General features: G+C 37.7%; 1 protein-coding gene and 1 long non-coding RNA gene across 10 annotated transcripts in view; one reads left to right on the top strand and one right to left on the bottom strand.

Moving 5' to 3' along the window:
- The window catches only part of LOC128833970 (protein dispatched homolog 1-like), a 160,603-nt gene that overhangs the window by 137,830 nt on the left and 7,961 nt on the right, over window positions 1-14,812 (top strand). For 8 of the 9 annotated variants that reach the window (XM_054022306.1, XM_054022302.1, XM_054022309.1 and 5 more), the window contains 5 exons: window positions 3,905-3,934; window positions 8,635-8,758; window positions 10,211-10,338; window positions 10,804-10,901; window positions 13,981-14,078. In XM_054022306.1, coding sequence (XP_053878281.1) covers window positions 3,905-3,934; window positions 8,635-8,758; window positions 10,211-10,338; window positions 10,804-10,901; window positions 13,981-14,078 — 478 coding nt within the window. Of the gene's footprint in view, window positions 1-2,771; window positions 2,812-3,904; window positions 3,935-8,634; window positions 8,759-10,210; window positions 10,339-10,803; window positions 10,902-13,980; window positions 14,079-14,812 lie in introns of all 9 variants that reach the window. The other variant, XM_054022311.1, reaches the window with a different exon arrangement.
- Window positions 14,110-14,812, bottom strand: part of LOC128833971 (uncharacterized) — a 59,579-nt gene continuing 58,876 nt past the window's right edge. The window contains exon 3 of the long non-coding RNA XR_008444365.1: window positions 14,110-14,509. This is a non-coding gene — a long non-coding RNA (uncharacterized LOC128833971). The remainder of the gene's footprint in view (window positions 14,510-14,812) is intronic.

The raw sequence follows: 14,812 nt of genomic DNA, 5'->3' as shown, positions 1-14,812 counted from the left end.
TGCCACATGTGCCAAATAATGTGGTGGTTCAGTTATTTGTAGTAATGTCCAGATTAGAGAATGAAATTCATTTTCACAGGTGACAGAACGTGCATTGGAATGCAAATCTTTTATTTCTAAAGGCTAGAAATTGGTTGGTCATTGGGTCAATGTACTAAAGATAAGAGTGTAGATATCCACCTCTCTCTTGCACTTCAACCTAACTGTACAGTCAGATTTAAAAAATCTTTCCTTCGTTTTCTTCCCTTAGCCCCCTACTCAAAAGAGTTGATCATGCCACCAGAGCTTTGACCTTTTTTATTACATGAATGAAGGTAGAGGTTCATAATTTGTATAGTTACATGGAATGATACCTTAAATTGAGAGTGGCTGTCATTCTGAAAAATTCTTGAGCATTTAATTATAGCTTTCTAGCTAATTTGTCCTTTGTTCATTCTTGTTTATAAGCCTTTTGGCTTTGAGGTAATCCAAAAGCTTGTTGGTTTATGTGAACGTTTCTTTTCATACATGGTCTTATTGCTACTCAAATCTGATTGAAATAATTTTGGGTAGAAACCTCTCCATGTATTGGTGATACCTTGAGAGCGGTCTGCAGAACTTTGTCCTTACCACATTCAGAGCACTCAGCCACACTGACTTCTAAAAACCAGCTATCTGCCAATTGGGCTGAAAGAGGAAGGATGGTCTTGTACTGGGAATGAGTAGATCTGGGATCTGTTCCCAACGCTGCAACAGAATTCCTGTGTGATCTTGGGCAAGTCACTTAGGCATAACATTTTGAGAGAGTCCACTAGTTTTGGATGCTACAAATTTTGGCTTTCTAATTTGATGTTTTTTCAGACGTAACTGCATTGACCTCATCTGAAGTTGAGACTTTTCAGCATCTCTGTTTTAAGTGTCTCACACTGGACATCCAAAGTTAGTGGCCATGTGATAATTTTGACCTTAATCTCTCTGTTTGAGTTTCTGATCTGTAAATAGAGAATTATAACCCTTCCCTATGGATGTTGTGAGGATAAGTGCAGGTTTACTGTTTGTGTGATGCTTACTTGCTACGATGATGAACACGACAGAGAAACCTATACATAAAATTGATGTTCTAAGTAGGTCTCTAATGTAGGTGGAAAAATGATACCCTATCTTAACTTCTTCCATGGAGATTTTTTTTCTTTTAACATTTATGTAGAGATTTATAAGCGTGTCGTGCTTTTCAGAGACAATAAAGGCCCAATGATTGCCTGACAGAGTTTACCATATAGGCTGGGAGTTTTGAATCTAGATCAAGGTTGTTACATCAAGGCTTAAAAATTTTTTGCAGGCACCTCTTTGCCAGAGAACTTAATCTACTTTCCAGAGTCCATTGTGAAAGATGGGAAGGCCCCACTGTCCAGAGGTAGAACCATAGTGAGAAGTCCATAGTGAGAAGTTCTAGAAATGGGGAAGGGTGATGAGATTCCTACTAGATCCCGCTTAGGGATTCCTAGATCCCACTTAAGAGATTCCATCTTTCATATTACCCTCCAGCTAAAAGGAAGGTTTCAAATGTGCCAGTTACCAGCCCCCTTTGGCGGTTGGAGGGAAGGAGCAGTCTCTCTCTTCTCCTTCCCATCCCAAAGCCTCCTATCTTCTGCATAGGTAAGGGGCTCCACAATGCCTCCTCAGCTTCCTGGCTGTTGTAGCTGGGCACTGGGCATTCTGCCATTCTACCACTTCCCTCCAGCTTCCTGGCTGCTAACACAGAGCAATGTTTGCTAATCTATATTCCCCCCATTTATATCCCAGTTAATAGCTCTGATGTCTGTTTCCACTGCTACTCATAGCTTTCTCAAGCAGTAGTACAATTGATGGGATGTCAGTTTGATGGTTGCCCACAGTTTTCAGAATTGCAGCAGTAAAAACTAACTACTATCAAGTCTGTTTTCACTCTGTTAAATCATAGGAGAACTCTGAGGAGCAGGACCAACAGCAGCAGAGAGGGGTATTACAGTCTTCTCTCTCTCTCTCTCCAACCCAGCAAGACAGCACTGCGTTGTTAACCTTCCAAATGTGAAATGCATTTAATCTTCGCAACAGCAAGGGATAGAAACTCTTTGTTTAATTAAGTCAAGGGAAAACTAAAATTCTGCAGAAGTTGGCATAAGTTCTTCTATGCGTCAGGAAAAGCTGCTTACTCTCCAGTGGCAGATGGATTTTTCAAGTCCTCCATTACCTCAAGTTTCCCAGTTTGTTCATCACTAAATGCAATGAGACTTTCCATTTTCCCTATAAATTCTGGGAATTACGAGCACCTGCTCCATCAATAGTGATGAGTTCCATGATTATTTACAAATATGTGTTCAACTTCTTGAAGTCGTCAGTTTGGGTTTAATCAAAATATCAGTTTCTGTAGCACAACAGTAGGAAAATAAATGCTTTATTTAATATTCTAAAAGCTGAGGACAACCTACAGTAAAACATATCTGTCTACAAGGTTTAGTTTTGTTTTTGTTTTTTTAAGGACTTTTCATCCTGTTTTGGTTATAAAATGAAAATGTTTGTTTTCTTGTGATTCCTTTGTATTTCTAAAGTACAGTTACATTTAAAATGCTATGTCATTTTAATTTATCTTTATCTTTATCTTTATCTATTTATCAGGAATTAAGTAGTTAAGAGTTGTAGTTATTCTCTGTATCATTTGACACCGACCACATGCACTTAGCCATGATGCTTAAAAGATGGATTAGAAACTAGGTTTAGTTTGTCTAGCTTTATCTGTTCTTTCATCTTCACAGCTGATGTAAGGAGTGTGTCATTGATGATGCCCAGTAATAGGTATGCTAACGTGTAGCTTATTTTATGCTTTGAATTAGAGTATTGCTTGAAAAACATATTTTTGATTATTCCTTTCTTATCACAGCTATGTTGGTCAGCATATCTGTGAAGTGGTATGTTAAGTTATTCTACATAAGATTGTGCTTTCTGCTTTGTCTAAATGAGTCCTAACTTTTTAGGGGCAGTCCTAACTTTTTATACATGGGTGGTTTTTGTTTCTTTGTTTTTGTCACCATAACTATATTGGTTTAGTAACATATGTAGTTAAAGCAGTACAACACCCTAGTGTGGACACAGCTATACCTGTACAAAGATGCTTATAATGGTACAGTTAATTCCCCAGAGCCAGGATTTCACTCAGTATCTTTTGCAGGGACAATGTATCTTATTTTTGGACAAATTGATTTTTTTTAGTTGCTTCTGGAACAATCTCAGAAGGCCTCATAAATTTTGAGGCATTAATGCAGTGGTGTGGGAATTAGCAAATCTGTACTCTTTTAGAGAACTGAGAATTTAGTACTATAAAGTGACTTTTTTTGGTGAAAAATGGTCTCTTAGTTAGTGTCTTCTATCTACGGAATATAGAAACAGTATTAAAGATGACTATTGAAAGTAAACCAAGTTCATGCTTTACCTGAAACTGTGGTTTTAGTTGCATCTTCGGAACGTCTGTTTGTCATATCCATAGATACTGAATCTTTAAGTGGATTTATGGTTTTCCCCCAGAGACTGCTTTTTGGTCATCTTAATTACAATTTTTTAAAATATGAAGTGTATACTGAAGATTATTACTCCATGAACTAAGATCCATTTGAAGAAGAGAAAGTATTCGCAACCAATACATTTGTGCCTGTTCTCTCTTGCTATTCAGAATAACTTTGGTAGAGCTAAATTTCTAGTAAAGAAGCAACAACAACATTTGCAGTTGGGTACCTTTGGGGGTTCCAGTTTTCTGGATAATGCCGGGATAGAATATGCCAATTTAAAATATTTTCTTCCCCGGAACTGCACAGGAAAAAAATATTAGTGCATAAAAGTATTAGTGCAATTTGTTTATGTTCGATAATTCTTTTTTTTTTTTTTTTTTTTTCAGACCAACCAGACCATTCAAATTACCAAAAAGGTAAGGTACCGTATAAGCACTTACAAATCTTGTGCATGTTCTCTCATGTGTTAAGAAAACCATGTCTCAGACAAAGGTGTTAGTGTATTGTAAAATTAGCTGTTGTGCATATGACTAGGTTTCCTTCTAAAAGCAGATGGAAAGAATAATACTAATTTTGGACAAATATCCCGTGTTGTCTTCTGATACTTTTTTAATTTTATTTTCTTTACAAATTTTGTGTGTGTGTGTGTGTGTGTGTGTGTGTGCGTGCGCACAGCTGACCACAGTCCTGCTCCTGAGTGTACCACCAGAAACTCTCTGGTCCAACACCAATAATTATAAAACAGCTTGATTTTAAAAGCTCAGGAGAGGGCATTGCAATAATCTTTCCTACTCTTAAACAAAAATACGGCATGGTTATAGGCTCTGTACGTTTAATGGTAGAAAGGAGAATGGCCTACCCAAAATTGTTCATGCACCTGAAATATTAGATACCATGTCAAATGAACACATGTTAAAGGAATAATCCAGGTGCAGGAATTGCTCTCAGTAAATAATACATCTGTTCAGTGAATATACTGCATATAAATCCAATCAAATACATTTCCACTGTACATGAAACAATGAAAACCTCTTAAATATACACCAACTAGACATTTTGAAAAGTTGTATATATCTTTTTGTGTACAACCAGATTGTTATGAACCAGGTTTTTCTTCTTATACACAGAGATACAGATTCACAATGGAGAACTCCAAAGCATTGTTTTATTGCTTAGTATGCAAACGTGATTTCCCAGCTCATTAGAAGTGCAGCGAGGCAAGTAAAGAATCACAAATATATGGATTGGGTAGATTAGGAAAGAGGAGCACCATACCACAAAGCAGTGTAGGAAATGTTAACATACTACAGACTAGACTGAATGCAGCAGATGTTTTGGCATAAAATAAATTTCAGGCAGCTATGAACTTTGTGGCTAGTGGGAACTTCCACTTGATTCGGACTACTGAATGGCCGAAGAAATGACTTGCTTACCAGTCTGGCCCAGTCCTCTGACTCTTCTCAGCCAGTTGCACCAATGTATTGGTGGGTTTAGTCAGCTGGTATAAGGCAGGAAACTGAGGCCTTGATTCAGGAAAGCTCTTAAACACATATTTAACTTAAAGCGTGCCGTTTTTAAATTTGAGTTCTTTCTTGAATAGGGGTGGATTTAAGCAGATGCTTAATTGCTTTTCTGAATTGGGGGCAGAGGTCTGAGGCCAGTCACTTTCATCTTCAGGTCAATGCACCCACATTTTTTTAAATTCAGGTCAAATCCACGGCTTGCCTTTTAGGGGAAGAACTACAATTTAATTTTAAAGCTCCCACCTCCCACACAATGGCTACGAAATAAGAAGAAGTGGAGAGACCAGCTTTTCCTTTTGAATAACAACTCAGGATCTCAGTTGTTTGTGGACAAATCACTTGAAGAGATTTCTTGCTTTACACCAGTGTCATTAGTGGTGCCAAATGAAGCTCAGACAGACAAAATCTGAAAATTTGAAGTTGAGAAAAGAGAATTAATTACTGTATCTCAAAAATGTGCGCTGTCTGGAAAGGGAAAGATATTTCCAGATTTGTCAGAGGCGACTTAAAATTATTGTGAATCTATTTGATACACATACTCATGCCATTTTTTTTTTTTGCATTTTCAGTGAGCTGTGAAATTGTTTATATGCTCAAGGTACCAAAAAGCACATAGGCTAATTAACAAAGTGCATCAGAGTGTTGAAAACCAACAAGGATTGCAAATTATGTAGAAACAAATGTTGTTGTCCATAGTTCAAATGGATGCTTTTGCTATTCTGGCTGCAGTGATCGTTGCTGATACAAATATCCAGTGTATGACTGTGATGGGACCGACACTGGAGCAATGCTGGGCTAGGGAGGCCCCGCCCCTTAACAAGTTGAACTTGCATAGCATGTTCTCAGTCCAGGAGCAGTTTTTAAAGGACATTACTGCTAGGAGAAGGGAGAAACGAGTGCATGTGACACCAGGAAGCCAGGCTGATGCTGAGAGCTGTGTCAAAAGTAGCAACAGCTCTGTGAAGGCTACTCTAGCAGCAGGGACTTGGATTCATCCCTTTCTTTGGGAGTTGAAAGCTCTAAGAGAGATTAACTAACGGAACAGGACACTAAGAGACTGAGGAAAGTCTGCCTAGCCTATGATTATGCCCCAAACTAAGGAACTCCAGATGTTAGGAAGTGACCTCAGAGAACACATAATTTGGGGTAGTTCAGTAACTGGGCTGGATACTTGGATAACCTCTAGGGCCCTGGTTCGGGACCCGGTGAAGTAGGTGGGTCCGGGTCCCCTACTTTGCACCCTTTCTCCTGCTCCTCTGTATTGACTGGACTCTGGGGGACCAATCATTGTACAAGGGGGTGATTGAGACCACAACTGAGGCCCCCTCTGGGATGACTAGGCCAGCAGAAACCATAAGGCCAAGAGCTATCCACTAGGCTTGCTGGTCATCAGATCTTCCCACTACAGTGACACAAAAAAATAGGACAATTTACAAGAGTAAAGACCTGGTAATGTTTCCTATATAAGGTTTCTTAAAGTCTTTAAACAGGTCATGTAGGCCACAACTTTCTTTAGTGTTCTTGAGTGAAGAGTTCTGCTCAACTGAGATGAGCGCAAGCTGCTCAGCAGAGGATGGAATCACACACACAACAGGGTAAAGGAATCATTCTTGCAGTAGCAACATACTGGTGAAAAATAACTTTCAAGTCTTCAGAGCTCTCGACAAACATTTAACTAGTCAATGTAGAATCTGGTGTATATAGAAATATTGAATCCTGTAAATAGAAAAATGTTATTAAGTCATCTACTCCCTCTCCCTTAAACTTTTATTTCATAATAAATTGCACTTCAAACAGATTTAGAAACTTTCACTAATTAAGCTTGAGAATCCCTGTGTGAGATTGGTAAAAATTATTCCACATTTATCTATGGAGAAACTGAAGCAAAGCCACACTAGCACTTGAATCTTCCCAAGTCTGTGCTGAACCCTGTAGAACATACCCCTTTCTCATTGCTGAAGTGAAGATTTTTCAGGTTGAGGCACACTGCAGAGGACTCCCAGGGCAGTCAGTAACAGCATTAAGAAGAACAGGAGTACTTGTGGCACCTTAGAGACTAACAAATTTATTAGCAGTTAGTCTCTAAGGTGCCACAAGTACTCCTGTTCTTCTTTTTGCGGATACAGACTAACACGGCTGTTACTCTGAAACCAGTAACAGCATTGTTGGTTTTATTATAGAGAAATGGTAAACTGCTGCCAGAGTGGCTGTCCTGTTGCCTTGGGATAAAAAGGGGAATTCGATGTTGTTTTAGCAATAGGACAGAAAATCTCTGGACAGAGGGTAACTGGGTCCAGGTAAGAACATACAGATGTTGTGCTGATCTGATTTTTCAAAACAACAACAGTCTCTCGGGGTAGTGAAAGTAGGTGTAGAGAGAGCTGTAATATAAACTAACCTTTATTTTAGTCTGCATGGAGATTGAGGAGGAAGTAGAATATAAATTGTCCTGATTTAATATTTACATGTGTACAACTACTATCAATATGCTATGATTCATACTTAAATGTTTTTTCAAAATGCATCACAAACCTCACCGGACTTTGTCCCCTCTGTTCTGAAGATTAGACAGCATAACCTTTCTGTAAAGCTGTCCTTGGAACTCTAGGACCTTGATTTCAATGACTGATGTAAGACTAATTATAGTGAACTTCGTACTTCTGGGTTTCATTTTTTTGCTTTTTTTTTATTGCACACTTTTTGTCAATGTAAGAAGAACCTCTTATTGAGATAAATATTTAATTATGTATGTGAAAGCTTCTTTGCTCTAAGAATTTATTAGCAAGATATGATATATACTGAAATCTGAATATGTGTGTGGGTATTGCAGTTTATTTTCATCCTTGAACTTGCAGCAAATTCTGTGGACTATCATAATAGGCTCGGAATAACTTTTTTAAAATTGTAGATTTAAGTTACAAAGCAAATGGTTCTTCTGGCTTATGCAAATCACTTATTTTCTTGTGTAGTACGGATCAGGGAAAACCATTCTGACCAAACCAGAACTATAAAGTTGAGGAAGTAGTATAAAAATCAATAATGCGTACTTGGTCTTATGATGCAATTTGACTTAAAATGACGTTAATTGTGCTTTATCCATAGTTGCCAGAATAGATTGAGTAAAAGTAGCAATTATCATTACCTGACCTGTGAACCAAAGAAATCTATTTTTGAATAAGTCAGAAATAATCATCTTAGAGGCAGCAGCAGCACACTCAAAAATGCTAAACTGAAATCTATATTTTTATAACAATCTTAAATTAATACCAATGGACTGGTGAGAGAGACTTTTTTTAACAAGAACTCAAATGAAGTTTCAAGAGGAGAGGGAATTGCTGGAGATTAACATCATCTTTTTTTGGTCTGTTTCTCACTTCAATTTAAAAAAAAAAATGAAAATGAGATTAAACTGGATCTCACATAGATACCCGGCAAAGGTCTGAAGCCTCCATTTAGGTGTAATAAAAAAATAGTACCATGCTTTAGATGGGTCTTATTCAGTAAGGAGAGAGGTGTGAAATAATTCTGTTCTTGTCTTCTTTTGTTTTCAAATTCCTCTTTCCTTGCTAAAATATATATTTTTTTCCTTATAGTTATGCAGCCCTGATAGCTGACTGGCCTGTGGTGGTTCTAGGCATGTGTACTGTGTTAATAGTGGTGTGTGCATTGGTTGGCATATTAGTTCCAGATCTTCCAGACTTCTCTGATCCTTTGCTGGTAAGTTAGCAACTGTTTCCTGTACTGTCAGATAATTTTCTCTGCTGTACTATTTCCCCCAACAATAATGGTAAACAGGTAAAAATGTAAGTAGAGTTTAGAGAACTTGTTACATTGCTTTCCAATACAGATGTGCCCAAACCAAAACCCCAAATCTGAGCACATCTGAGCTTTTAGGACATTTGGGTATGAACTTTGCAGTCCAGACCCAGCTATATTTTCACAAGGGCTGAGGAGCTGCTGAATTTTTCAGATTTTGTTGGTAAAAATGACAGTTTTCTGTCAACATAAATCTATTTGGGTTGTTCTGAGTATATTTTAAGAGAGAAGTTCTTGTATTAGCAAGGCTAACAGATGTAGTGAGACTTATCTAATAAATCCTATGGAAGAGAATAGTAGATCGTAGAGTTCCTGGTATTTCTTCTAATGCAAATGTCCTAGTAGATCAAGAAACCAAAAGAGTTAAGAGGGATACAAAGAGGTGGTTGCACATCAGTCTGTTTTGCACTAGATTTGAATTCCAGTACCCAGAAGACAACTATCCAAAGCTTATACATGTTCCACAAACGAATTTCTATGCATTTAATATTGTTGTGAATTTACTCCATGCCTTAGAACATCGTCACAGAAGACAGGTTCTCTGTCCTGGAGATCATACATTCTAAATTAGGTTTCGGAGTGGGGTGCCAGGATCTATTAAAGGAAGAGGAAACCTAAGAACTTTTGAGTAATGGAGTCCTATCCGTAGTGAAGGTCTGAAAGGAATCTTTATCTGATTCTGATAAAGACTGTGGTCAGTTCTTATTTGTTCTGAACCAGCTCAACCATGTATTTAGAACTGTCATGGAAAGAGTTTTACTTGACTACCCTAAAGTACTACAAAGTTACTGTTAAATTGATACTATAATACCATTCCACTGTACAGAAAAAATGGAATTCAGTAAACTAGTATTTCTAGAAACAGTTAGCAGTCCTTTAAATTGTATTAGTCAAGAATTTTTTTTTCCTTTTAAATGGTTCTAAGGCTTTGAGTTATTCTTCTGGGACTGTAGAAGAGACCAGAGACATGCAGAGATAACCAACAGAGATAATTACTCAAGCTACAAAATATTCTGTAATTGAGATAAGTTAGCTCAAACCGTTTATCCACTGAAAATATCAAGAGCCAGTTTACTGATTGGCTAGGCAGTATAGACAATCACTATTTCTGACTGAAGGTGTGTAACATAAATCAGAATTTATAACCAATTTATAACCTGTAAAACGTATGCAATTGGTCATTATTGTGTCAAAACATCCTGTTATAAAGCAATCCACCTCTAAACTAGATGTCTGGAGTAACTGAACTTTCTAATTATAGTTGTCCGTCACTTTGATGATCATGTTTTCCATTCTTCTTTTAAAGCAACAGAATGAAATGTACTAATAAAATTCTGTAATGTTCTGCCTTAGGGTTTCGAGCCAAGAGGGACTGCAATAGGCCAGAGATTGGTCACGTGGAATAATATGGTGAAAAACACAGGGTACAAAGCAACATTGGCAAATTATCCTTTTAAATATGCAGATGAACAGGCTAAAAGGTAAGAATTTTTAAATCATGTTATTGTCTCCGCTTGCTGAAATAGAGCCTGCTCCAACGCCCTTGAAGTCAATGAGTAAACTCCCATGGACTTGAAGGGACATTGGATCAGATAAACCCCCGTCCACCCCCCAGATATTCCTTAGGCCTCATGTATGGAACTAGACTGAAGAGAGGGTTTGATAAAACTTACCCTACGACATAGTGTAACAATTTAAAATGTCTTGTGTTTTTCACTTTGAACTACAAGAATTGTTCAATGTTAAGATAAAGATAATATGCTTTAAGGTCCCTAGTAGGATAAAAGTGTCATGAATATTTGAGTTATTGAATGTTGAAGTCATATGAGCACTTATATCTATTTTCTCTGGCCAAAGTTAGTAAAATGTGTAAGTTGTTAGGAAACTCCTTTTAAGAATCTTATATTCTGTGTTCAAATAAGATAAAAATGTTTCCTCCATTTTAGTCATCAGGATGACAGATGGTCAGATGATCACTATGAGAGAGAGAAAAGGCAAGCAGATTGGAATTTCCACAAAGACAGCTTTTTCTGTGATATTCCAAGTGAGTGGAATGGTGTTAATAGTAAATCTGAATACTGTGGGAATATTGAATATTCACAGGAAATGTCTCACTATTAGAAAAAAGAGGTCTTGCTCCCTATATTTATGATATGCACCTTCTTCCTCTTTGCATAAGGCTCTGAGAAATTTAGACTAAATCACATTTTAAACTCAGTCAGCAGTTCCCACTGAGCACTACACCTCATCTTTTCTTATTGAGCATTTCTTGAAAAGGTTTTGGTTTTAGTTGTTGATAATCCTAAATGTTAGTACCTTAAAATACATTAGTACAGAAGTAGCACTTAATATACATTAAGACATTAGTAATGCATTATCTGTACTTCAGCTTAAATCTAAAACCAGAAATTCACTTTTCCTTATATATTCTTCTTGCAACACTATTTTTAAAGGACATCTGTGAGGTCAAATCTGGCCCAAAATTTAGGTTTTATAAAATCAAGCCTTTATAAAACCTAAGACCAATGGAAACATTTCCATGAAATTTAAAATATGCAGGGGGAGGGCTATTTAAAGCAAATAAACATTACTCTTCATATTTAACCAACCACATATTTCATCTTTGTGATAGTAAGCACTTTTTGGACAGGATCCATGTCTTGGTATGTGTGTACACAGTACTTACCCCTGGGCCCCAGTCTTGATCTGGAGCCTCTGGGGCCTAGTGCAGTATAAATGTTAATAATACCGCATGGGAACATGAATGTGAAATTGACTAGAAAGTGACTAATTTGTTTCTATTGTCTAAGCTGAGAGAGAGGCAAAGTAAATACCAAAGTAGATTTTATAAAATTCTCTTTTTTAATAATATAAGGTCTGTCTTTTAACAAAGGTAAGAAAATTTGGCCCAGATCATCCTTTTTCTTTCCATGAGTGGAGATAATTGAGATCTCTCCTGAGCAAGGGCAAATGTGGGAGGATCTATCTTGAAATCCACTTGTGAGTTAATACTGCTTGAAGCAGCATTAACTCCTATAGTCCCATCCATGATAGCATTTACACCATCCCAGGGGAGTCAGGCAATGGCAACAAGGTAGCTCTCTCATCTTGGACCCCTTTGCCTTCTTTGTTCCTTGACTTCTCTCCCTGTGTGCCTTCAGGGTCACCAGGATTTGGGAGGCTGTGACTCACTACTCCTAAAGCACTTAGGGTATGTCTTCACTACCCGCCGGATCGGCGGGCAACGATCGATCCAGCGGGGGTCAAGTTATCGCGTGTAGTGTAGACGCGATAAATCGACCCCCCGAGCGCTCTCCTGTCGACTCCTGTACTCCAGCTCGGTGAGAGACACAGGCAGAGTCGACGGGGGAGCGGCAGCAGTCGACTCACCATGGTGAAGACACCACAGTAAGTCGATCTAAGTATATCAACTTCAGCTACGTTATTCATGTAGCTGAAGTTGCATAACTTAGATTGATTCCCCACCCCCACACACCCCGTGTAGACCAGGCCTTAGAAAAGCCTGTCCCATCTTCCGTGACAAATCTGTATGGTGCACCTCATGCTGTGGGGTTTTTTTGCCGCCTCTACTCATTAGCAGCAGGGGAAGATCTGGCTATTTTCTTTTGTTAAAATAAGATTTTTAATCTGATGACTATTGAAATAATTTTTCATATTAGTGCATGTTTTAAAGTTCTACTACAAAACTATGCGGAACATAGGGCCTTCACCACTGCCTCCCATCTTTGATGATCTCTTGCTCTTAACTTCTTCCCATGTCATTTAGATAGCTTTCAGTTCTGCTTCTGTTGTGCATTGCCATGTTATCCTTGGCCTACCTCATTGCCTCCTGCCGTGGGAGTTCCAGTCAAATACCTGCTTTGTTGTGTTGTTTGAGTCTTTCCTCCGTGTATGTTCTAGTCATCTCCATTTTCGTTCTATAATTTCTGGTCCTGTAGGTTTCTGTTGCATCCTCCTCTAGAGTTCATTTGTGATGTGGTGTTTCTTTTTTTTTTTTTTTCCATTGGATACTGAGGTTTTTGTTTATGAAAAACTTGGAGGTTAGTTATTAAGACCTTACTAAGTCTACAAGTTTTAGCGCTATATAGTCAGACTGACTTTACAAAGATGTTAAATATTCAAATTTTAGTTTGGAAGACAAGATTTTTGTTTCTTGAGATCTGCTTTAGAGTTACAAAGGCATGTCTGGCTTTCGCTGTTCTGGCTTTAGTATCTTCATCTGTTCTACCTGTTGTACTTACAGTGCTTCCAAGATATGTGAATTATTTGACCTCTTCTATGTCTGTCCCTAAATTACACAAAATCAGGCAATATGAAGCCCAAAGTACCATATTGTACTCCAAGGTACTTAAGGTTTGTGTGTGTGTAATATGCATTCCTGGTTAGCTAAGTATAAAGTTCTGGTAGCCACTAAGACATTACTCCCTGTTACTGAAAGCTGTTTCAAATAAAAGTAACTTAATATTTTTAACTGATAAATTAAGCTGCTTTTACGGTGGAATTTGTATGCATTAGACCTATATAACTTCCAGAATACAGATTTATTTATTGTTTTTAAAAAGGCCCCAAGGACTTCCCAGAAACTTCAACTGCAGTCACCAGCCCCTAAAGCAAAGAAATCATTTTATAAATGTCCTTGTAATTATTAATGATATCCCCAAGTGTATTGTTTCACTAAGGCAGCATCTGATTATATTATGTATCCACTACCAATATGCTGTGAATTGAGATAGGCCTATAATAGTTTGCTGCTGAGACCTTTCCTTCTTTCTTGTCAGATTTCAGAGGACAGACAATAAGCGTGGCTAGAAATTTATTAGGTTTTCTGAACTGTATAAAACTGAAAAAGATAGGAGACTGAAGTTTAGAGAATTCTTTCAGCTTTAAGATGTTGAAGGAGATTGAAGCTCTTATAGGACTCAAGTCTTTCAGATACAGAGACCATCTCCTCTCTTGGAAAATGTAGTTTCCCACCTTCAGACAGATGTTCTGAAGATGTACAGTTAAAATAATTATCTACTTTTTGAATGATGGGAGTCTGTTTTAGTCTCTGATATCAGACATACCTGAGAAATTCATAAACCCTCTTACTATATTTCCAGGTGATCGATACTCACGAGTGGTGTTTACTTCCACAGAAGGAGAGAACTTGTGGAATTTGCATGCAATTAAATCAATGTGCAATGTAGATAATTTGAGGGTAAGTAAAGAAAATCTTTATTCTGCTTAATCCAGATGAAAATGTATATTTGAAACTCCTTGTCCGTTATATGTAACCACTAGATGAAAGCATTTCAAGTTGTTTTCTTGCTGCAGAGTAAGCAATCCACGGGCAGGCACTAGTTGAAAAACAGTTTTGCCAGATTACAGATCAGAATTTCTGGTTTTGCACCTCAAGTGATCTTCACTCAAGATAAAGCCTGTTTCCATACTCCAACACTTTCTGTACTGAAGAGTACATTTTATTCTTTTTCAGTGTATTTCCTTTCATAATAATACACCAACCTTTTTGTTTCCCAAAGAAGGCAAGGATTTCATTTTTGCCCCTTACTTTTATTTCCCTTAAGACAGTCTGTCAGCATCCTTGTTCTGTTCTGTATACATCTCTTGCTGTCAGTGGGTCACTTAGCCCTATGAACTCAAAAGAAAATAGTTTGGCATCAGAGACATCAAAGGGACATAAATACAGTTTCTAGACAAACAGCAAAAGTAATCCAGTCCAGATTGCATAGTTCTGAAATAAACATTTACTTCTACCTTAGAACATGAGAGAATGAAAGAAGACACTTTGTCCCTGTCAACCCGGACTAGTAGATATTTTTTCCATGGTCGGTGTCGATAGGGCCTTGCTCTCATCCCGTAAAGAGTCAAAATGATAAAGGCAACAGCTCGCCTTAGGGAATTTAATAGTTGGTCTTGCATGTGTTAGAAGTT

The sequence above is a fragment of the Malaclemys terrapin genome, chromosome 3, assembly GCF_027887155.1.
Source record: "Malaclemys terrapin pileata isolate rMalTer1 chromosome 3, rMalTer1.hap1, whole genome shotgun sequence".
In the NCBI taxonomy this organism is placed as follows: Eukaryota; Metazoa; Chordata; order Testudines; family Emydidae; genus Malaclemys; species Malaclemys terrapin.
The sequence above is the reverse complement of the archived record's forward strand: the minus strand, read 5'-3'. Positions and strand labels throughout refer to the sequence as shown.